Genomic DNA, 25,315 nt, shown 5'->3' on the forward strand with positions numbered 1-25,315 from the left:
GATCAAGAAATTGAGACCATCCTGGCCAACATGGTCAAAACCCGTCTCTACTAAAAACACACAAAAATTAGCTGGGCATGGTGGCACATGCCTGTAGTCCCTCTGGCGGCTGAGGCAGAATTGCTTGAACCTGGGAGACGGAGGTTGCAGTGAGCCGAGATCGAGCCACTGCACTCCAGCCTGGTGCCAGAGCGAGACTCTGTCTCAAAAAAAAAAGTACTGTGGCTTTTTATTTACATTTACTTATATATAATAAACCTGTTCTGGGCCGGGCGCGGTGGCTCAAGCCTGTAATCCCAGCACTTTGGGAGGCCGAGGCGGGGTGGATCACGAGGTCAAGAGATCGAGACCATCCTGGTCAACATGGTGAAACCCCGTCTCTACTAAAAATACAAAACATTAGCTGGGCATGGTGGTGCGTGCCTGTAATCCCAGCTACTCAGGAGGCTGAGGCAGGAGAATTGCCTGAACCCAGGAGGCGGAGGTTGCGGTGAGCCGAGATCGCGCCATTGCACTCCAGCCTGGGTAACATAAGTGAAACTCTGTCTCAAAAAAAAGAAAACCTGTTCTACAGAAGCTGTATTTAATATGAAGCTCATTAATAAGACTATTTTATTGTTGCTTCTTCACATTTATTATTATTTATTTTTAGACTGGGTCTCCCTGTCACTACAGGCTTGCACCACTATGCCCAGCTAATTTTTGTATTTTTAATAGAGACAGGGTTTCACCACGTTGGCCAGGCAGGTCTTGAACTCCTGAACTCAAGTGATCCTACCTGCCTCGGCCTCCCAAAGTGCTGGGATTACAGGCATGAGCCATGGTGCCTGGCCTGAAATGTTGAATTTTTAAAAAGAATGTTGTAACAATTATGCAAAGACAAAACTCATTTCAACTACTAAGTGTTCAAAAGAAAAACCACCCCTTCGCCCAAATCCCTTTAACCTGCTCTAAATAGGCACATTTCTTTTTGCTTACCTGACAATAAATGTTGATTAAAAACTACAAAGAACTGCATTAAAGAAACTAAAATTTCATGAGGAGTATTATTATACCTATGATTTTTAAAACAAGGCATTTTAAGAATTTTAAGTTTCATCACATTAAATAATGAAATCAGAACTAGCTCATAAAAGTTACTATAAAACAATGAGAATTAAATGGTAAACTCCTTTATTACATTTGCTCTAAGTAAATAGGTTTTACTAATGTTTACATACTTATATACAGAAAACTTACAGGTGAAATTGTCATACTGACATTTAATTAGAAGACAAAGAGGTTTTTTTTCCTCCCAAGACAGTTGTTATCCAGGCTAGACCTCTTAAGCCATTGTACATTTGAGAACATCCAAATCTGTACTCAGCTTGAAGGAAGAGTTCTGCATTGACTTTTCACACACACATATAATGGCCAGGTAAACAAACAGGGACTACATAAACCACCTTCCAAGAAAAGAAAAATGTAATGCCTCTTAAAACTACCTGGTTTCTTGGGGTGCGATGCTGGAGTAGGGTGCATTTTTGCATCTCTGGAAAATCCATCTAAATTTCCTTTTATGGCTTCCAAAGCATCATCTCTACTCTTCTCTCCTGTCTAAGAGACAAAAAATCATGTGTATTTCTTTACTTATCCCTTACTGTGTCTTAAACCCTCTCAAATTAAGAAAAGCATAGATATTCATCTATTTCCAGTATTTTTAACCACACACTTCTGATAATGAATTCTCCAAGTTAGAAAGACATTGGTAAATGATTAAACAATGACACAAAATGACACTCCACAGAAAATAAAAACCTTAAAGGGCCAATTTATAAATACTTTAGGATAGACCTATTTGATATTAAGTGTCCTATGAAGGCTCTAAGAGAAATACGAAATATCACTGAATTCAGGATTACTGTTTCCCAAGAAAAAGATTACAAACTGCCATGATACCAAAAAAGACCTGAGAAGATAATGGCTGATACCCTATTCTCATTGACAACAGTGTATCTTTAGAGAAAGTGAAAAATCCTTCACATTAGGAATTAGCTAAACTAAAACGGAAAGAATCAATCACAGCCTCAGCTTGGGCTGGTGCCCCAGTCAGGAAATCCATCGAATGAGTGAGAAGAAGCAAATTCAGGGTGGGTATGCTCTGGGTTAGAAGTATTGAAATATTACCTTGGGTTTCACACTGCTCAAAAGTCTGAGCTTTTGCTTCTGCTCTTCAAACTGGCGCCTTTTTCTTTCTTCTTCTAAGAGTTTTTGTTGCTGTTCAAATCGTTTTCTGAAGGAAAAATGATCTGATAAAGAACCAGCTCCTGGGATTATACACTGTGTTTTATATTCAGTTTTTTTGTTTTTTGTTTTTTTTTTTCCCTGGAGACGGAGTTTTGCTCTTGTTGCCCAGGTTGGAGTGCAATGGCATGATCTGGGCTCACTGCAACCTCCACCTCCACCTCCAGGGTTCAAGCAATTCTCCTGCCTCAGCCTCTCAAGTAGCTAGGATTACAGGCATGTGCCACCATACCCGGCTAATTTTGTATTTTTAGTAGAGACAGGGTTTTACCATGTTAGTCAGGCTGGTCTTGAACTCCTGACCTCAGGCAATCCGCCTGCCTCGGCCTCCCAAAGTACCGGGATACAGGCGTAAGCCACCACGCCCGGCCTATATTCAGATTTCTAACAGTTTCAGCAATATCATGTTGCATTTCTAGAAGTGTAAATTTCATTGTGACAATCCTGTTTCCTCACTATATTAATTCCAAAATATGTGACATGAGTCTAAAGAATGATTTACCTAAATTATGTATACGAATTTACTTCTTATCTGATTTGCAAGAAGAGGAAACAAGCTTTTGTATACAAAAGTATTCTCAAAAAACAGGGAGGCAAATAAACATAAGAACACACTTTGCTCTGCACATTAAAAAAGAACCTGCTTGGGAAGCCAGTGTCATACAGGAGAAAGAGTAATGATCTGGGAATCAGGAAGCCTGCCTGGGGGTCCAGGCTTTGCTGGTAACTGTGTAACCTGGACTGACAAGTTGTTTCATTTTCCCAGACTTCACTTTCACTAGATGTAAAACAAGAGGGTTGAATTAGAGGACCTCTAAGGTCCCTTTTGACTCTAAACTTATAATAATGGTATTTTAAAGAGGGTTTTTTTTTTTTTAGACAGGGTCTCACTCTGTTGCCCTAGCTGGAGTACAGTGGCATGACCACAGTCTTAACCTCAGGGCTCAGGTGATCCTTCCACCTCAGCTACCTGAGTAGCTGGGACTACAGGGATGAGCCACCATGCCTGGCTAATATTTTACATTTTTTATAGAGACAGGGTTTCGGCATGTTGCCCAGGCTGGTCTTAAACTCCTGGGCTCAAGCAATCTGCCTGCCTCAGCCTCCCAAAGTGCTGGGATTACAGGCATGAGCCACTGGGCCAAGCCTTAAGAGTTTTAAGGGCAGCTTTTGACTGTTTTAGTTTCAAATCTGCACTAGAGGTCATTAGACAATTCTTAAGATAGATGCTATAATGTATCTCTGCAATTCTTGAATTTTGGCGTTCTCTTACTGCTGCTCTTCGGCAAACTGCTTCTGCATGTCTGGAGTGTACTGTGGGCCTGGAGGACGCATGCCCAGGAAGGGTGCTTGTCCTAGGTAAGGCATTCCCGCTGCTGGCATTGGTCCCATTGGTATTCCTGCCTAGAAGAAATAGACAAAAGCTTAAAAAACACAATTTCTCCTTTTAATTATCATACAAAAATGTGACTCAATACCTAATCATAAAATTTAATAATATTATTAAATTTTTTTTTTTTTTTTTTTTTGAGAGACAGCGTCTCATTGTGTCACTCAGGTGCAATCAGAGCTCACTGTAGTCTCCAACTTTTGGGCTCAAGAGATCCTCCTGCCTCAGTCCCAGAGTAGCTAAGACTATAGGTGTGCACCATTACACCTGGCTCAAAATCTATTATTAAAAATGACAATGATAATGATTAAATGGCTGATTTTTAGTGAGTGAAAACTCTTCTACTACTCAACCTCCCTAAAAAGTTCCCCTTCTGTCTCTAACTAAAATCTGTCCGTGAAACCCTCTCATTTGGAGATTGCTGCTTCTTTTCTATATTTGCTATAAGCGGGGAATATTCCTTCTTGCTTCTTCTAAACCTTTTTTCCTCTGTCTTCAAAAACCTGAATACATTTTAATTTCTCACCAACAGACTTCATTTACTATCCGACCTTGTTCATGTCATCTACTGACACTCAACTTCCCTACTCTTCAGTTGAACACTTCAGACTTTGCCATCTTCCGTTCTACCCCTAAACTGTTCTTGCTAACATCAACAATCATCCACATGGATAACTTACCTAACACTGTGGTCTTCCATGTCTTTAGCCTCCTCTTCACAATCAGGCCCAACATACAATTCCAGCTTCCCATTCTGTGGTAATACCCTTCAATATCAGCACCAAAGACTGCCTCATGTCCAAAATCTGGATGTTAGGCATCCTGACACTTGACGACCACCTCCTATCCTTCTAGCTCATCTAGACCAGTAATTCTCCTATCTCAGTATCTCCCACCTGTTCATTTATTTTTTGCCCTGAGCTTATTTTGTAGGTTCCACCTGCTAATTTTGCCACTTTTCTCATGATCCATCATCTTCATTATGTCCTCACTTCCCTTCCTGTTCAACTTAGATTCCAAGGCTCACTATTAAATGCCCTTGTAAAGATCCTTAATTCCCTTAATTGTCAGTTTCTTAACATGGTCTCCTGGGAAACTTCACCTCTGATTAGAATCAACTAATCAACCTCTCCATGCTTATACAAAAACCTTTGAATCTTGCTGGAGAGAAAAACATTGAGGATTCACTTTAAATTCTTATTATTTTTTTTTAGACAGGGTCTTGTTCTGTCACCCGGGTTGGAATGCAGTGGTGCAATCTTGGCTCACTGTAACCTCCACCTCCCAGGCTGCTCAAGTGATCCTTCCACCTCAGCCTCCCAGGTAACTGAGATCACATACGTATGCCACCATGCCTGGCTATTTTTTGTATTTTCAATAGAGATGGGGTTTCACCAGGTTGACCAGGCTGTTCTCCAACTCCTGACCTCAAGTGATCTGCCCACCTTGGCCTCCCAAAGTGCTGAGATTACAGATGTTGAGCCACCACACCCAGCCAGCTTGGAATGCTTCTGAAGAGTTTCTAGCGCTCTACAGCTGGAGTTACAAACAATACTGCTTTATTACTAACGTTCTCTATTCTAAATCTTGGGTGAAGATAGCTGTGTGTACTTATTTAAAACCCATACTATTGTTCTCTTGCTGCTAAAAATTAGTATGACAGTCCTAGAATTAAATTTTTCTTTTTTTTTTAGTTTACCCAAAGTATATAAAATACAAAACAAACTACTCAAATCACAGAGATTAGGAATAAGGCAAAGTGTTCTACAAAAATAATAAAGAATTAAAGAAATGAAGGTGTTATGCATATTACCTTCTTACTTACAAACTCCTTTCTTGAGGAACATTCAAATTTACTAAATGGGATTTTGTTTCCCCACTACACCTGGAAAGGAGGCACTACGTTTTTATAGACTTTTGAAATCTAAATAAACTAAAAGATTAAGAGATACTAGTCTTTAATTATACACTGAGTGGATGACATACCAAAAGAAAGAACTCAGAAATCTGAGATACATTAGATAAACTGATGGCTACTTAAGATTTAAATAAGTTGAGAACTATAGTATGACAGTTAAGACTAGAAGAGTAAGAGTGTCCATTTCACTTAGAACCCCAACGGGTTTTGACAAATTGATCTTAAAATTATACTGAAGGGTGGCCAGGCACGGTGGCTCACACCTGTAATCCCAGAGCTTTGGGAGGCCGAGGCAGGTGGATCGCCCGAGGTCAGTTCAAGACCAGCATGGCCAACATGGTGAAATCCTGTCTCTACTAAAAATACAAAAATTAGCCAGGCAATGGTGGTGTGCACATAATCCCAGCTACTTGGGAGTCTGAGGCAGAAGAATCGCTTGAACCTGGGAGGCGGAGGTTACAGTGAGCCAAGATTGCTGCACTGCACTCCAGCCTGGGCAACAAAAGTAAAACTCTGTCTCAAACAAACAAACAAGATTATACTAAAGGGCAAAGGACCATGAATCAGCCATAATTCTTTGAACAAAGAAGGATGATCCATACTATCAGATATCAATGCTTAGGCTAGATAAGTAAGGTATAAGATATTTACAGATGCAAGGAAAGACAGACAGATACAGCAATGGGACACATACATCAGCCCACAAATTAATCCAAAGCATATAAAGAAATTTGATATTACAGGAATAATCATAGAAATCAGTAAGTAAAAAATGGTCTATTTATAAATGATTTGGGAACAACTGACTACAATGGAACATAATAAAATTACATCCTTCTACCGCACACTGATACTAAAGAACAATTCTAAGTAGGTTAGAGACTTAATTTGAAAAGAAGGGCCAGGCGCATTGGCTCAAACCTGTAATCCCAATACTTTGGGAGGCTGAGGTAGGCAGATCACTTGAGGCCAGGAGTTTCAGACCAGCCTGGCCAACATGGTAAAACCCCATTCTCTACTAAAAATACAAAAATTAGCCAGGCATGGTGGTGGGTGCCTGTAATCCCACCTACTCTGGAGGCTAAGGCAGGAGAATTGCTTGAGCCTGGGAGGCTGCAGTTGCAGTGAGCCGAGATTGTGCCACACTCCAGCCTGGGTGACAGGGTGAGACTCTCTCACAATAACAACAACAAAAAAAAGAAACTTAAATTTTTTAAAATAAGATACAGGTAGGGAAGAATGTCTTAGATAAGACAAAAAAAAAAAAAGGAATGATTTATCCATCTGACTCAATTTCTACACAACTTGACACTATAAACAAAATTAAAAGAGAGGTCAAAGAGTAGGAGAAGATACTGGCAACACATATAAACACAAAGGATTAGAATCCAGAGTATATAATAAACTCTCAGAAGTCAATGAGATCAAAACAGCAAAACATTAGAAGCGATTTAAATGTCTGTCAATAGAACAACATATATTCACTTAATGAAATACCAAACAGCAGCTACTATGAATAAACTTGGCATAATTTTACAACAGGTATAAATCTTGGAGGAAAACAATGTTAAATTTAAAAGTCAAGATGCTGAAGGATACATACTTACGTAAAATTTAAAACCTAGAAATTATATATTGCTCATGAATATACAAATATATAAAATAATAAAAGTATAAAAATATGGCCAGGCATGGTGGCTCACGCCTGTAATCCCTGCACTTTGGGAGGCTGCGGTGGGTACACTGCTTGAGGTCAGGAGTTCAAGATCAGCCTGGCCAACATGGTAAAACCCCATCTCTACTAAAATACAAAAATTAACCAGGCAAGGTGGTGGGCACCTGTAATTCCAGGAACTATCTACAGAGGCTGAGGCAGGAGAATCACTTGAACCAAGGAGGTGGAGGTTGCAGCGAGTTGGTGAGTTGAGATTGCATCACTGCACTCCAGCCTGGGTGACAGAGTGAGACTCTAACTCAAAAAACAAAACAAAACAAAACAAAAAGTATAAAAATATATGTGAACTATAAACATTGAATTCACGATAGTGATAACTTCTGAGGAAGAAGAGGAAGAAAAAAGTATTTTTCCTTTTTTTTTTTTTTTTGAGATGGAGGTTTTCTCTTGTCGCCCAGGCTGGAATGCAATGGCACCATCTCGGCTCACTGCAACCTCCGCCTCCTGGGTTCAAGCAATTCTCCTGCCTCAGCCTCCCAAATAGCTAGGATTATAGGCATGCACCACCACAATCAGCTAACTTTGTATTTTTAGTAGAGATAGGGTTTCTCCATGTTCGTCAGGCTGGTCTCAAACTCCTGACCTCAGGTGATCCACCTGCCTTGGCCTCCCAAAGTGCTAGAATTACAGGCATGAGCCACTGCACCCAGCTGGAAAGTATTTTTCAGTTCTTTAAAAAAATGTAAAGCAAATGTGGCACGTTAAAATTTGATAAAGGTATGACCTGACTACCTACATCAAAAATCCCATGGAATCCATAAAAAAATTTCTAGAATAAATTAGTTCAGTAAGGTTGAAGAATACAAACATATACAGTTAATTGTATTTCTATATACTAACAATGAATACGTGAACACTGACATTAAAAAACAATGCCATTCATAATTGCTCAAAAAATCAAAATATTTAGATGTAAATTTAACCAAACATGGATGTGAATTTTATGCTGAAAACTATGTAAGTGCAGATAGAAGGAACCAAAGACCTAAACAAATGAAGAGATATCCCATGTTCATATGTTGGAAGACATCACCTCTTAAAGATATCAATTCTCCCTAAATTCATACAGAAGTTTAACACAATGCCTATCAAACTCCAGCAAGAGTTTTTCCAGAGATAGACAACATTATCCCAAAATTCATACAGAAAGGCAGAGGGACCAGAATAGTTAAAACAATTTTGAAAAGAAGAATGTAGGAGGAATCAACCTTATTGTATAGCTACCATCATGAAGACTGTGTTATTGGTGAAGGAAAAGACATATATGTAAATCAATGGAATAGAACAGAGAACCTAAAGGAAGATACACACGAGCATGCCCAACCGATTTTTGACAAAAATGTAAAAGCATTTCAATGGAAGCAGAATAGCCTTTTTGACAAATGTTGCTGGGGCAATCAGACCTGCATAGATAAAAAGAGAGAGGTAAAAGAAAACCTCAATCTAGGTCTTAAATCTTACACAAAAATTAACTCAAAATGGATCATGTACTTAAAAGTATAAAACTTTTAAAAAAAAATAGGAGAAAATCTTCAGAATCTAGGGCAAGGTGAGTAACTCTTAGACTTACACCAATGCACGATCCATAAAATGAAAAATTGGTAAACTGAATTTCATCAAAATTGAACTTTTTCTCTGTGAAAGACCCTGTTAAGAGGATGAAAAGACAAGCTAGACAAGAAAATACCTGTAAACTGCATACCTGACAAAAGACTAGTACCTAAAAGATATAAAGAATTCTCAAAATTCAATAGTAAAATACCAAAAAATGCAATTTAAAAATTGTTTCAATTAAAAGCTATAAAAAGACATTTCTCTGAAGAAAATGTAATGATGATAAATAAACACATCAAAAGATGCTCAACATCATCTGCATATTAAAACCATGAGATATTACAATGTACTTATCAGAATGACTAAACAAAAAAATAATGACACTAAATGCAGGTAAGAATGCAATAACTGAACCTCTGATACCTCTGATACGTTGCTGGTGGGAATGTAAACCAGTAGAGCTACTCTGGAAAAAAGTCTGGCAGCGTCTTAAATAACCAAAAATGCAATACCATGCAACCCAGCAATTGCACTCTTGGGCATTACCCTAAGAAATGAGGACTTACGTTCACACAAAAACCTTTATTGTAATAGCCGAAAACTGTAAACAACCCTGATGTCCTTCACTGAGAGAATGGCTACACAAACTGTCATACATCCACACCATGGACTAACACTCATCAATTTAAAAAAATGAACTACTGATACATGTAACGATTTGGATGAATCTGAAGAGATTATGCTAAGCGACAAACGCCAATCCCAAAAGGTTAATGATTCCATTTATGTAACATTTTTGAAACCACAAAATCATAGAAATGGGGAATACATTAGTGAATGCAAATAAGGTGGGGCAGGAAGGAAGTGAGTATAGCTACAAAAGGGTAATGTGAGGAGATCCTTGGGGAGATGGAAATATTCTGTGTCTCGGCTGTACCAATGTCCATATGCTGGTTGTGTTACTATAGTTTTACAAGTTTTTACCAATAGAGGAACTGGGCAAAGGATTTATTTTTTACAATGACACACAGATTGCAACAGGTTTACACATGCACATCATGTGCTCTATACTTGCCTAGATGTTTGAAATGCTTCAGAATAATTTTAAATGTGTTGTAAATTATGAGGAGTGTTTTCTTTTTACGTGTTTTGGGGAAGGGAGTGGTTATAATCATCATCATCAAAAATAATATAATAATAATCAAGACTAAATTTCTGGCTGGCGCGATGGCTCATGCCTGTAATCCCAGCACTATGGGAGGCCAAAGCAGGTGGATAGCTTGAGGTTAGGAGTTCAAGCCTGGTCAACACTGTGAAACCCCATCTCTACTAAAAATACAGAAATCAGCCAGATGTGGTGGTGCATGCCCGTAATCCCAGCTGCTCAGGAAGCTGAGGCAGGAGAATTTCTTGAACCCGGGAAGTGGAGGTTGCAGTTAGCTGAGATCATGCCACTGCACTCCGCCTATGCAACAGAGCAAGACTCAGTCTCAAAAACAAAAAATAAAAAAAAAAGGACTAAATTTCTATGTTGACTTTTTCATCTGAATCATCACTTTTATCTCCAAAGACTTAAGAGATAACCATAGGAATAATGGGTTTGCTTCATATATGTCCCTGGTTGGTAAGAGCTATTGAGTTTGGGGGGAAAAATAAGATCTAGATTATTTTTCTTCTTAAAGAATGGTGAGTAGCTTCGAAACAGTATAATGCCTGTCAGCAAGATTAAAGGTTAAAGAATAAGAATTTGGTTGCTTTGTCTTAGAATCATTAATATACAAGCTTCTGACATTCAGGGACATTATTAAGGCACTAACAACTCTCATGGTTTACTATTTTCTTGTTGTTCTGCATGTTAGAGACTCTTAAATTGTTTTTGGTTGTTTCAAACTCTAAAACATTTTTCAGATAATTGTCTAAGTCATAAAATAATGTTTAGTGTAAAAATTAATGATTTAAAATTTGTATCAATTATTAAAATTCAGTAGTAAGCTTAGAAAGTCTTAATTTCAAATACGTTGCATTCTATGGTAGATTGTTTTTAGTTATTTGCTGCCTTTATTCTAAGACAACTACACATCCCTACATGGTTTACATTCTTCCTGGTATATTCCTCCTCTACTGATGTTAGGGCCATATTATTTTTGTGAGCAGAAGTGACTAATAAATGCTACCTCCAAGTGTTAGCTTTAAAGGACATCACAAAGTTTGGTCATCTGTTTTTCCTATGCCAAGAACCTAGGGTGTCCTGGCTGAAGGTCCTAGGATAAAGAAAACATGAGCAGAGTCAGCACTCTGAATACGTATCACAAGTGAGGAATAAACTTTTGTATTGTAAGTCATTGAGATCTGGGGACTGTTTCTGCAGCAGAGCCTAGTGAAAGCTAGCATAACATGGATTAAAAGGTCAAGAAATCTCAATGTATTCCCATTTTCTTCCTTCTAGGGATGGATAAAAAATGACACTGGAAGTTTTCCTGACCCTTTAAACCAAAACAGAAGCTTTATTTGCATAATTGACTTCAAAACAACAATGGTTTCAAATTAAAATTCTGATTGTGAACTCCTAATATTATTTATTTATAAGTTATATACATGTGTTACTGCATACAAGTACATACTATATAAAAAAACACACAGCAATAGAAAATGTTAAAGTATTAGGTAAATAAGTGAACTAATGCAGAAACAAAAAACCAAATACCGCATGTTCTCACTTACAAGTGGGAGCTAAACGCTGGGTGCACATGGACATAAAGATAGGCTTGATAGACACTGGAGCCTATAAGAGGGGAGAAACAGTGGGGGAAGGGTTGAAAAACTAGCTGCTTGGTACTATACTCCCTACCCGGGTGATGGGTTTCCTCAGCATCACACAATACAGAATTGTAACAAACCAACACATGTGCCCCATGAATCTAAAATAAAAGTTGAAAAAAAAAACAAAAATAAACAAAAAATAAAGCATTAGGTAAAAATGAAATACAGTATATGGCATTAAAGATATGTGTTAATAGTACAAAAGCAAAAATGTTTTTATAATCTGGACTTTTTTTTTTTTTTTTTTTTGAGAAAGAGTCCCACTTTGTTGCCCAGGCTGGAGTGCAGTGTCGTGATGTCAGCTCACTGCAACCTCCACCTCTGAGGTTCAAGGGATTCTCCTGTCGGCACACACCACCACGCCCAGCTAATTTTTGTAGTTTTAGTAGAGATGGGGTTTTGTTATGTCGGCCAGCTGGTCTCGAACTTCTGACCTCAAGTGATATGCCGGCCTTGGCTTCCCACAGTGCTGGGATTACAGGCGTGAGCCATGGCGTCCAGCCTTTTCCCTCACTCTTATGAACACATCTTCATTTTAGTTTGAAAGAAGACATTTATTTACATTTATTTCTAATTGTAATATTAAGTTGATATATAAACGTAACAACAAACAATAACTTTGTAAAAAACCAACTAAAGAAGCAAGTACCTGCATAGCAATAGGTCCTTGGGACATCTGAGAGCTGTAATTCATTCCCATAATGCCCTGCATGTTAGGCTGCATGACAGAGACCATAGGAAATCCTTGTTGCTGCATCGGCATCAGGCCTGCTGAAAATGTAAAGCATTATTAAAGTCAATGTGTTTTAAAGTTTATTTTCTTAAAACCGTTAAGTACCTAAAGGACTTGTTACTTGGCAAGAAGCAGAGTGTAATGGAAAAAGCACAGGGTTCTGAGTGAGACAGATGTAAAGATGAATTCCAACTCTATCGTTTACTTAGCTGTGTGATCTTGAACAAGCTACAAAACTTCATCTGTAAAATGAAGATAATATCTCCTCTACGGAATTTGTATGCCTATTAAAAAACTAACAGTATGGCCTAATTGGGGTATTCATACCCTTGTGTTGTTCCATTCCATAGTGAATAGGGCTGACCAGTATAACCAATAGGATACCGTGGAAATGACAGCATGTAACTTAAAAGTCTAGTTATTTTTTTTTTTACCCAGAGTCTCACTCTGTCACCCAGGCTAGAGAGTAGTGGCATGATCTTGGCTCACTGCAACCTCTGCCTCCTGGGTTCAAGCAATTCTCCTGCCTCAGGCTGCCAAGTCACTGGAACTACAGGCACCTGCCACCACGCCCAGCTAATTTTTACATTTTTAGTAGAGATGGGGTTTCGCCATTTTGGCCAAGCTGGCCTTTAACTCCTGACCTTAAGTGATCCATCCACCTCAGCCTCCCAAAGTGCTGGGATTACAGGTATTAGCCACTGCACCTGGCCCAAAGGCCAGCTCTTAAAAGACACTGTAGTTTCCTCCTTGTTCTTTTTGATCACTTGCTCTGGAGCAAGCCACTGCCATGTTATAAGAATACTCAGTAAGACCTATGCGGAATCCATGTGGTGAGGTACTGAGGTCTTCTGCCAAAAGGCAGCATGAATTTGCCATCTATGTTAATCAGCTACCTTGGAAGCAGCTCCATGAAACTTTCAGATGACTGCAAGCCTGGCTAACATCTTTACTGCAATCTCATAAGAGGTCTTGAGCCCGAACCACCCAGCAGAGCTACTCTTAGATTCCTGACCCACAGACACACTATGAAATAACAAAATGCTTACTTTTTAAAGTTCGGGATAATTTGTTACACAGCAGCAGATAACTAACAAAATAACAGTTAAGGGCATGAACTCTGGGAGCCAACTAGAAATGCCAAATACTACTTTGGAGCCTTGGGCAATTTACTTCTTTCTTCTTGGTTTCTCATTTGTAAAACTGTTTAATACTTATTATGTTTAAAGAAATGTTATTCTTCTTCCTTTTCATTACATGAACAGGTAACATAACAATTATCACAAAATTGCCATAGCAGAAAACTATCATGAAAGTATGATTTAGGCTAGTGTTTTCCAAACTTTTCCAAGAGCAGAGGTGAATGAAGATACATCCCTTTGGGATTTTGATACATACTAAATGCCTACCGTATGCTAGGCATACTACATGCTTGGTACACAGAAGTGAATAAAACAAAATCCCTACATAGCCTGAGCATAAATTTCATTCTAATTTTGTATTCAAACTACATCCATGTTGGTTCTACCATTAAGAAAGCAGCTTTATATCAAACTGTCAACTTAAAAAAATTAAAGATCTAGGAAATTATACCATGTTTATCTTATGGTTTTTGTGTACCTTCCAGGTTATTTATAATAACTTAGCCTAATTTCAGAAGCACAAACATTTGTGGGTAACAGTTATTACAGGTAGGCCATTCACTTATTCAAGTATTTGAGGCCTACTCCATATTAGGCACTGTTCCAGGGACACAGCCATGAACAAAACCAGGTCTTCACTCTCATGGAACTTACAGTGTAATCAGGACAGACAGATAATAAAAAAAAAATAAGTACATGTCAGGTGGTGACAAGAGCTAGGGCAAAAAATAAAGCAGGGCAAGGGGGAATGGAGTGGATACTATTTTACATAGGGCAATTAGAAAAAGTTTCGCCAGGGTGGCATTTCAGCAAGGACCTCAAGGAAATAAAGAACCAAGCCATGCCAATATATATATGTTTTTTAAAGTATTATTTTGATTTTTTTCTTTTTTTCTCCTGTTTTTAAAATCAGCCATGCCAATATTTGGGAAGAATATTCCAGACCAAAGAACACCAAGTACAAAGATCACAAGGTGTCATGGAGAATTAGAATACACAGATTGAAAATAGCCACAGTGGCCGGGCGCGGTGGCTCAAGCCTGTAATCCCAGCACTTTGGGAGGCCGAGGCGGGTGGATCACGAGGTCAAGAGATCGAGACCATCCTGGTCAACATGGTGAAACCCCGTCTCTACTAAAAATACAAAAAATTAGCTGGGCATGGTGGCGCGTGCCTGTAATCCCAGCTGCTCAGGAGGCTGAGGCAGGAGAATTGCCTGAACCCAGGAGGCGGAGGTTGCGGTGAACCGAGATCGCGCCATTGCACTCCAGCCTGGGTAACAAGAGCGAAACTCCGTCTCAAAAAAAAAAAAAAATAAATAAAATAAAATAAAAGAAAATAGCCACAGTAAGATGTTTTCTGTCTTATTTCTTTGGACTTAAAGTTTTATTCATTTTAATTAACTTTATTTTATTGAATGGGTAACTAAGATACCTGGTATAATATTCCAAGGCACAAAAGTGTACACAGTAAAAAATAGGTCTCTTTCTTTCCTCTGTCTCCTGTTCAAGTACTCATGATCTTGTGGCTATCCTTGCTACTGGTTTCTTACATATGTTCTCAGAAATGATACATGCATAATTTAAAGCCTTCAAATGACCAAAAAGTCCATTCTAACAAACTGTTAAAAAAATAAAATCTCCAAACCAATTCCAAATTCCCTAAGAAAAAATATCAGGCAACATTTTGGGATCTCTTCTTGTCCAATTCCTTCACTCCATATGCAGATTTTTACTTGAAAGTTTATAGAAATGCAAAATAACAAACCACAATAATGAACATATAACTCTGTAATACCTTCCTAAAGAACAAAAGATCTCAAACCATTTGATCTCAATCTGGGACACATCTAATTACAGATAGCTTAAATAATGCAGAAACACGAACACGATGAAAACTATACAACTGACCCTTGGAAAAACTTACTTGAAACTCAACCACCATCACTGATTATAAATGAAGACAAAGCCAGGATGAGCTACTGACCACCTGCTACTGAGCTGCTCTTTATCTTTTATCTCTACTGGTGACCCAGGAGTCTCTGTTTCTCTAGCAAATCTATGATAACCAATCAACGCTGACTTTTTAAGAAGACCAGTTTTCAGAAGCAGCTTGGTGTGAGAGGAGAGAGAATATATCAGAGTGGGAGAAATGAGCAGAAAGAATCAAGAGAAAGGCAGATATATTTATTCCTTCTTCACTGTTGTGTCCCAGGTGCATGGCAGCATAGGTCAAGATTATATTCCTTCACTACTATTTCCTTGAAGACAAAGCTAGAATTGATATTGGTGGGCCCTGGTCTGAGACCAAGAGAGAAGGGGCATACTTAGTAGAGAAATTTCTAGGAATAAAACAAAGACTTGGCCAGATATGGTGGCTTATGCCTGTAATCTCAGTGCTTTGGGAGGCCAAGGCAGGAGGAATCACTTGAGCCCAGGAATTTGATACCATCCTGGGCAACATAAGGAGACCCTATCTCTACAAAATATTTTTAAAAAATCAGCCAGGGGTGGTGGTATGCACCTGTGGTCCCAGCTACCTGGGAAGCTAAGGTGGGAGAATTGCTTGAGCCTAGGAGGCCAAGGCTGTAGTGAGCTTGACTGCGCCAGTGTACTCCATCCAGCCTGGGTGACAGAGCAAGACCCCAATATCAATAAAAATAAAAACCCAAAGCCAAACAAAATCCTGAAACTTAAGCTGAATCAGAGTATGTGATCTCTTTTAATTTCAAAATTATATGTTTATAATACATGATTATAATAAGATACTATCAAATAGAGAAAAAATACCAGTGTGAAACAACTAAAGATGTTTGTTTATTCATTCAACAAACATCTACAGAGAATGTATTATGTTAAATCAGCATAGTGGGTGCTAGAGATGAGCATTAGACAGATGTGGCACTAACAATCAAAGAGAAAGACATCAAGTAAATTACAGCTCATTTCATTTTTATCACCTGTTCTTTAACATTCTTGTCCCAAAAGTCCCTTTCACCTCTGAGGTTAAACAATCTATGAGCGTAATGTTTATATAAGTTTCGGAGAAATTAAGAGTGATCCTTATAACTACCCAAATTATACAGTTTTTGAGAAATATTAAGAGTAGCTGCCATATAGGTTTAAGAGCATGCAAAATTTTACTCTGCTCAGCAGCAACAGAACTTATTTTCTATTTACTTATTTAATCCCCAGATTCAGAAACACAAGAGTGAAAAATAAAACATTCAATAAGCTTTCACATACCTTGAGGGGGTCTTATCCCACCTGCAACAGGAAACATGAAGCTGAAAACAGAATAAAAATACATCATAATCTTCATATGCACAAAGATTTCAAATAACACATGCTTTTTTACATGGATGAAAGACTCATCGATGGGATCTGGTGTTTGTTCTGCAGTACAATACTGAACTGCCCAACATCAGTAGATTAAGCATCCATGGATGCATGTCAGCATGCTAGTGGAGACAGAAACTTGTTGAAACAGCAGACACAAGACCCTGAAACTAGTCCTGGCTCTGTCGCTGTGTGTCTTCTCTGGATTCCAATTTCCCCACCGATCAAATGAGAGAGTTTAATCAGATTCAATTCAGTCAACATTTATTGAGTGTCAACTACATTAAATGATGGAATCTTGTAATCTAAAAGACACATATGCAGGCAAATAACTATACCACAGGGTCAATGTGCTAACCGCTATAAGCGAGGTCCAAATTACTAATAGAAATGAGGAAAAAAAAATGAATTTGAATGAGATATATCTTGAGAACTTTTATGGAAGTAGCTCTCGAGCTAAATCTTAAAGGAAAACAGAGGCACACTATATATTTTGAGCAAAAGGTTTGAGGCAGAGATGCAGGGATGTTTGGAGAGATGAATGTAGGTCAAATGTTAACTATATGATTCAAAAGCAAGCAGACTGTACAGGGCCTTTATTTAATTAAAAAAATTTTGTTTTTGAGATGGAGTTCCACTCTTGTTGCCCAGATTGGAGTGCAAAGGCATGATCTCGGCTCACTGCAACCTCCACCTACTGGGTTCAAGCAGTTTTCCGGTCTCAGCCTCCCAAGTACCTGGGATTACAGGCGCCTGCCACCATGCCCGGCTAATTTTTTGTATTTTTAGAGATGGGGTTTCACCATGTTGGCCAAGCTGGTCTCGATCTCTCTCCTGACCTCAGGTGATCCACCTGCCTTGGCCTCCCTAAGTGCTGGGATTACAGGCATGAGCCACCATGCCTGGCCAAAGGCCTTTAAAATGTTTAATTTTATTTTCGAGTATTATATGAAGTTGTCAGAGGTTTTATTGCTATTGTGGTAACAATATTACCACAATAGCAATAAAACCTCTGACAACTTCATATAATACTCAAAATTAAACATTTTTTGGTAACAATTTTATATGTAACATAAAATTCTATCATTTTAACCATTTCTTAAGTGTATAATTCCATGGCATAATTAAGACCATTCACAATACTGTACAACCATTACCACTATCCATTTCCAGAACTTTTCCCATTCAACAATAAGTACCCATTCAACAATAAGTCCTCATTATTCTCTCTCCCCAGCCCCTAGCAACCACTATTTTGTTTTCTGTTTCTATGAACTTACCTGTTGTAGGTAGGGACCTCACATAAATGGAATCATATGATACTTGCTCTTTTGTATCTGGAGTATTTCACTTTGGCAAACACTTTCAAGGTTCACCTATATTGTAGCATGTATCATGATTTTGATCCTTTTTATGGCTGAATACTGTCTGCGTATGCCACATTTTGTTGATCTGTTCTCTTCATGGACATTTGGGTTGTTTCCACCTCTTGGCTGCTGTGAGCATTGCTGCTATGAAACAAAGACCTGTTTGAATCCCTCTTTCAATTCTTTCAGAGATATGCCTAGGAGTGGAATTGCTAGGTAGTATGGTAATTTTATGCTTACTTTTTGAGAAACTGCCAAACTGTTTTCCACAGCAGCTGCACCATTTTACCTTTCCACTTGGAATGCAAAAGGGTTCCAATTTTTCCACATCCTCACCAACACTTGTAATTTTCTGGGTTTTGTTTTTGTTATTTTTTTCTGAGATGAGTCTCACTCTGTTGCCTAGGCTGGAGTGCAGTGGCACAATCTTGGCTCACTGCAACCTCCACCTCCCACGTTCAAGCAATTCTCCCAACTCAGCCTCCTGAGTAGCCGAGACTACAGGCACGCACCACCATGCCGGGCTAATTTTTGTATTTTTAGTAGAAATGGGGTTTCACCATCTTGGCCAGGCTGGTCTCAAACTCCTGACCTCAAGTGATCTGCCTGCCTTGGCCTCCCAAAGTGCTGGCATTACAGGCGTGAGCCATCACACCCAGCCTTTTTTTTTTTTTTTTTTTTTTGAGACAAGGGTCTGCCATGTTCCTCAGGCTGGTATCAAACTCCTGGTCTCAAGCAATCCTCTCACCTTAGCCTCCACAGTAGCTGAGATTATAGGTGACAGCCATGGTACCTGGCTTATTTTCTGTTTCTTTGATGATAGCTATCCTGGTAAGTGTGAAGTGATATCTCATTGTGGTTTTAATTTGCATTCCCTTATGTCAGAAATTTTTAAGTAGGAGAGTTATACGATCAGAAATGAGCTTTAGGAAGTTATTCTGGTAACAGGGTATGGCAGAGAAAAAGTAAAAAGAACTAGTTAAGAAACTATCACAATAATCTTAAGAGATGAAAAGTATCATAATGAAAGCAGTAGAAATGGAAAAGTAGAAGTAAATAAAAGATATGTAAAAGAAAGGATCACTATGACTTGGCAAAGGCCAGGATGGGGGAACAGTAGTGCAAAAGCAAAAAGAGCTGAAGATGATGCTGAGACCCTGATCCTGAGTAACTGCAAAGGATGGTGATGCATTCAACGAAAACAGGAAGCTCAATATGAGCAGGCTTGGGGAGAAAGGTGGTAGGAGTGTGTTCATGAGGAACAATTTAGCAGGCAATCAGAAAAGTAACTCAAGCTCAGGAGAAAGATCTAGAGAAATCTAGTTAGGCTTTTTTTTTTTTTTTTAATTGAGACAGAATCTTGCTCTACCACGCAGGCTGGAGAGCAGGGGCACAATCTCCATTCACTGTAACCTCCGTCTGCCAGGCTCAAGCAATTCTCCTGCCTCAGCCTCCCATGTAGCTGAGACTACAGGCAAGCACCACCACACCTGGCTAATTATTGTATTTTCAGTAGAGATGGGGTTTCACCATGTTGGCCAGGCTGGTTTTGAACTCCTGGCCTCATGATCTGCCCGCCTTGGCCTCCCAAACTGCTGGGGGTACATACAGTCTTACAGTGAAAACTGAATAGGAAATGCTCATCAAGAACCAAGGAAGTGCTTATAACTGAGATTTACAACTGAGGAAGGACCACATTTCAACAAGGAAGCAGTTACCAGTGGCTAATGCTGTAAAATGGTGGTGAGAATGAAGATTAAAAAATGAATCACTGCTTTCAAAAATGGTGATCTTTGAGTGAGTAGTTTCAATAAAGAGATTCTAGGGAGAAAAAATTTAAGAGATAGAATACCTACTTAGTGATTGATAAGGTTTTTGAGGAAATGGGGTTAACACGCAAAGTAGCAAAAAGGGGCAGAGGCTTGCGGTGATGCATGCCTGTAATCCCAGCACTTTGGGAGGCCAAGGCAGGCAGATCACTTGAGGCCGTGAGTTCAAGGCCAGCCTGGTCAACATGGCAAAACCCCATCTTCACTAAAAATACAAAAATTAGTTGGGCATGGTGGCATGTGCCTGTAATCCCAGCTACCCGGGAAGCTGAGACATGAGAACTGCTTGAACCCAGGAGGCAGAGGTTGCACAACTGCACTCCAGCCGGAGTGATGGAGCCAGACTCTATCTCAAAACAGAACAAAACAAAACAAAGTAGCAAAAGGGATCTGCTTTGAAAAGGAAGTGGGGCTTCTTTCTCTGAGACGGGAAAGAAAAAGGGACAAACCAGCAAAGACTTCTGAGTGAGAAAGGCTCTTAATCTGGGAGTCAAGGATCGGAAAAGGAGGTTTCTAGATACCGTTTAGAGAATCTAGTGAATGGCTGGGTCTGGTGTCTTACACCTGTCATCCCAGCACTTTGGGAGGCCAAGGTGGGAGGACTGCTTAAGCTCCCGAGTTTGAGACCAGCCTGGGCAACGTAGTGAGACCCGTCTCTCCAAAACAACAACAGTAACAAATGAAAGAGATAATAGTGATTCCTTTCCAGAAAGGTTTCAATTTACTGTGCCTAGTTCCATCAAAAGAATCAGTATCTATGAGAGTTACAGCCTCATGGAATGAATTTTTCAAATAAGAGATGGAAGGAGAAATCACTCGATTCATGGACTGCAGAATGGATGTTGCTTTAGCAGGCATGAGAACATTAACCTTCTTATGCATTGCCATCAGAGCTCTTGGGTGACCAGCCACATTGTCAATAAGCAGTAATATTTTCAAAAGAATCTTTTTCTGAGCAGTAGGTCTCAACAATGGGCTTAAAATACTCAGTAAACCATGCTGTAAACAGATATGCTGTCACCCAGGCTTTGTGGTTCCATTTACGGAGTATCGGCAGAGATTTAGCATTTTAAAAGCCCTGACATTTTCAAAGTGGTCCATGAGCATTGGTTCAACTTAAAGTCACCTTCTGCATTAGGCCCTAACAAGAGAGTTAGCCTGTCATTTGGCGCCAGGCATTGACTTCTCCTTTCTAGCTGGGAAAGTCCTAGATGGCATCTTCGTCTACAGTTAAAATCTGGCCAGGCACAGTGGTTCACGCCTGTAATCTCAGCACTTTGGTAAGCTGTGTCAAATGGATCACTTGAGGTAAGAAGTTCAAGACCAGCCTGGCCAACATGGTGAAACCCCGTCTACACTAAAAATACAAAATTTAGGCCGGGTGTGATGACTCATGCCTGTAATCCCAGCACTTTGAAAGGCCAAGGCAGGTGGATTACCTGAGGTCAGGAGTTTGTGACCAGCCTGGCCAACATGGTGAAACCCCATTTCTACTAAAATATAAAATTAGCTGGGCATGGTGGCGTACACCTGTAATCTCAGCTAATGGGAAAGCTGAGGCAGGAGAATCACTTGAATCCAGGAAGCGGAGGCTGCAGTGAGCCAAGATCGTGCCATTGCACTGCAGCCTGGTGACAAGCGTGAAACTCCATCTTAAAAACAAACAAACAAACAAAAAACCAGAAAAGAAATTAGCTGGGTGTGGTGGCACACACCTGTAGTCCCAACTAGTAGGGAGGCTGAGGCAAAAGAATCACTTGATCCTGGGAGGCAGAAATTGCAGTGAGCCAAGATCATGCCACTGCACTCCAGCCTGAGCAACACAGAAAGACTTGGTCTAAAAAAAAAAAAAAAAAAAAAAGAAAAAAGAAAAAATCTACGTTTAGCAGAGCCACCTTTATCAACGACCTTAGCTCTTCTGAATAACTTGCTAAAGCTTTCACATCAGCACGTGCTGCTTCATCTTGCACTTTTATGTTCTGGAGATAGCTTCTTTCCTTAAACCTCATCAACCGACCTATTAGCTTCCAACTTTTCTTCCGCAGCTTCCTTACCTCTCTCAGCCTTCAGCCTCCATAGAATTGAAGAGACTAAGGATTTTGCTCCAGATTAGGCTTTGGCTTAAGGGAATGTTAAGGGTAGTTTGATCTTCTATCCAGACCACTCACCCTTTCTCAATACTGGCAATAAAGCTGTTCCACTTTCTTAACATTTGTGTTTCCTTGAATAAGTCTTTTAATTTCCTTCAAGAACTTTTCCTCTGTATTCACAACTTGGTTAAGTGCTGTAAGAGGCCCAGCTTTTGACCTACCTCAGCTTTCAACACTTAATGACTAAGCTTTATTATTTCTAGCTTCTGATTTAAAGGGAAAGATGTGCAACTCTTCCTTTCACTTGAACACTTAGAGGCCACTGTAGTGTTAAGTGGCCTAATTTCAATACAATTCTGTCTCAGGGAATATGGAGGCCCTTGGAGAGGAAGACAGGGGAACAGCTGGTAGGTGGAGCAGTCAGACTACACAAAACATTTATCAATTACGTTTGCTGTCTTATACGAGCTGGGCTTGTGGTGCTCTAAAACAATTACACTAGTAACATCAAAGATCACTGATCACAGGTTATCATAACAAATAATAGTAATGAAAGAGTTTGAAATATTGTGAGAATTACCAAAACGTGACAGAGACATGAAGTGAACACAGGCTGTCGGAAAATTATGCTGATAAACTTGCTGGATGCAGGGTTGCCACAAACCTTCAATTTATAAAAAAAACGCTGTATCTGCTAACTGCAATGAGGTATGCCTGTATTCAGTAAAAGACATTACTCATATGCTAAAATTGATAAATTTAGGAACAATGAATACATTTAAGTAATCAACCTGTCAAGGGTTTTAAAAATCAGCCTTAAACATGTAAATTAGTCATATGACCTAGTGGCTCAGAAGAATTGGAAACTCGTGTTATATTTTTTCTTCCAGCTTTGCCATAAAGTAACTGTGAAGCTCTGTGCAATCTCCTTCACCCGCTGTCTGGTTTCCCCTCTGTCAAATGAGGATGCAGAATCAAGTCTGCCAAAGTCTCAGCTAAGACAACCACATAGACATGAGTAACATACAGATATATAAAGGTTATTCTGAAAACAAAATTAAGACTACTGACAAACATGATTTTCTCTGTAAGAATTTAGCAATTGGGACTGCTTAGTGACCTATGAAAAATTCATTTTTCTCTGAAATGTTTAGACAACTAATATCAACATGCTTAAATATTGGTTAGATAAGCAGCTAAGACATTAATAAGACAGCAAAAGCTTGGCAAAAAACTGGGCAGCAAGGTGACCAACAATTTAATTTCAAAGGTAAAACCACTAATTCATATATTACTGATATCTCGGTATGAAGGCAGAGCTCTGTCACTTACCTAACTCATTTGCCCCTCCTTTTCAGTTCACTTTGCTACTAACCTAGATTTGACACTAGCCCTCACTTCTTAGGCCTAGACTCCTACATAAAAACTTTATTTTTTTAAATAATTTTTGAGATGGAGTTTTGCTCTTGCTGCCCAGGCTGGAGTGCAATGGCGCAATCTCAGCTCACCACAACCTCAGCCTCCTGGGTTCAAGAGATTCTCCTGTCTCAGCCTCCTGAGTAGCTGGGATTACAGGCATCCGCCACCATGCCCATCTAATTTTATTTTTATTTTTATTTTTTAACTAGAGGCGGGGTTTCTCCATGTTGGCCAGGCTGGTCTCGAACTCTGACCTCAGGCGATCCACCTGCCTTGACCTCCCAAAGTGCTGGGATTACAGGTGTGAGCCACTGTGCCCGGCATAAAAACTTCTTAATGGATCTCCCACCTCCAGACTCTGGTTTCTAATTCATCTGATGCAGCACAAATGAGAGACATCTTTCTAAAGGACCATTAAGCAATAATTAAATGGTCCTTTAGCAAGATGTGCTCCTGGAGTTAAAACCATGGAATGATTTCCCTGAAATGGAATTTCCTTCAACTCAAGCCCTCTCTAGTTTGGGTACAACTCTCCTTTCAGTTTTATCTCACAAAACTCTTCTCCACCACTCTGAGCCACAGTCTCCTAGCACTGCAGGTGCGCTGTTTCCTTAGTGTTCACGAGGCCTTCTCATCTCTATGACAATCTCTTGACCACTTCCTCTTCCTTCAACTCTGTGGCCCAACTGAAATACCGCTTCTTTGCCTTCAATACAGCTGGAATCCACAAATATTTACAGAATGTTTTCTATGTGCAAAAATGTGCTAGAAGCAGTGGAAGAAAAGACCAGGAAGCCCTCTAAAAGCTTATAAAAGATCAGGAAAAAATAGACAAGTTCACAAATGATAACATCCCAGAAGAACATGACCTCTTTGTTCTCCTTTACTTTGTACCACAGTTATTTTGTACATTCTCCAAGGATGGGGACCATGTTTTGATGTCTTTTTAATTCATTACAGCATCAAGAACAGTACCAGCTGAATGACTGCAGACTAATCCAGATCTTTCGACTCTTTTTTTTTCTGCCTTACTTGATTAAAAAAAAAATTATATTTCTCATCTCTTGGGCAAATTTTGCCCTTTATACAACTCTACCATTTATTCTAAAGTAGCTCATTCAGGATACCAATCAAAAGTAGGCTAATATTAAATTTGGAAAAAGTTATTGTGTTTTGCTTAGCCTCTTAGGATAGAGAGAAGTATCTAAACAACATGGTCAGTTACAGTTCATGGATTTTTTCCATTAAAGGCATAGAGAAGTTGCCTGTTCTTTTTCTTCAAATACACTTAATTATTTATAATAACTAATGTTAGTTATTATAACTATAATGTTAGTTTCCTTATAAAATAATTTCAGGTAGGGTGGGTGGCAAAAAAAAAATTAAAACTAAAATAAAATAACTTCAGCTTTTACCATTACTCTCTAAAAAACATAATATTCCTTTTCTATTGAGAGTATAGCTTCTCAGGCTCAGAAAGTTGCCAACATATGTAACACATGTACCATACATTTTTCAAGGTAAGGATCATTTTAACCACTTCTCTCCCATGTTGTTTAGAATTTTAAAATGAAGATGTTACATTTACAAAGGAGGAAAATTTTAAAATCATTTTAATTTCTATCAAAATTCAACCCATATTTATTTTAAAAATTCGCCTCCATGGACCAATGATACTCAAATACTATAAACTTGAA

At 39.1% G+C, this 25,315-nt stretch overlaps 1 protein-coding gene across 15 annotated transcripts in view; it reads right to left on the bottom strand.

The window, feature by feature from the left end:
• SYNRG (synergin gamma) overlaps positions 1–25,315 on the bottom strand; it is a 94,538-nt gene that overhangs the window by 66,984 nt on the left and 2,239 nt on the right. For 12 of the 15 annotated variants that reach the window (XM_032280814.1, XM_032280809.1, XM_032280803.1 and 9 more), the window contains exons 2-6: positions 16,821–16,861; positions 12,350–12,471; positions 3,557–3,687; positions 2,167–2,272; positions 1,485–1,596 (exon numbers count right to left, since the gene is read on the bottom strand). In XM_032280814.1, the coding sequence (XP_032136705.1) occupies positions 1,485–1,596; positions 2,167–2,272; positions 3,557–3,687; positions 12,350–12,471; positions 16,821–16,861 (512 nt within the window). The remainder of the gene's footprint in view (positions 1–1,484; positions 1,597–2,166; positions 2,273–3,556; positions 3,688–12,349; positions 12,472–16,820; positions 16,862–25,315) is intronic. The other 3 variants (XM_032280801.1, XM_032280811.1, XM_032280804.1) reach the window with 1 other exon arrangement.

The sequence above is a fragment of the Sapajus apella genome, unplaced genomic scaffold (assembly GCF_009761245.1).
Source record: "Sapajus apella isolate SASKATOON/1434 unplaced genomic scaffold, GSC_monkey_1.0 scaffold12, whole genome shotgun sequence".
Lineage (NCBI taxonomy): Eukaryota > Metazoa > Chordata > Mammalia > Primates > Cebidae > Sapajus > Sapajus apella.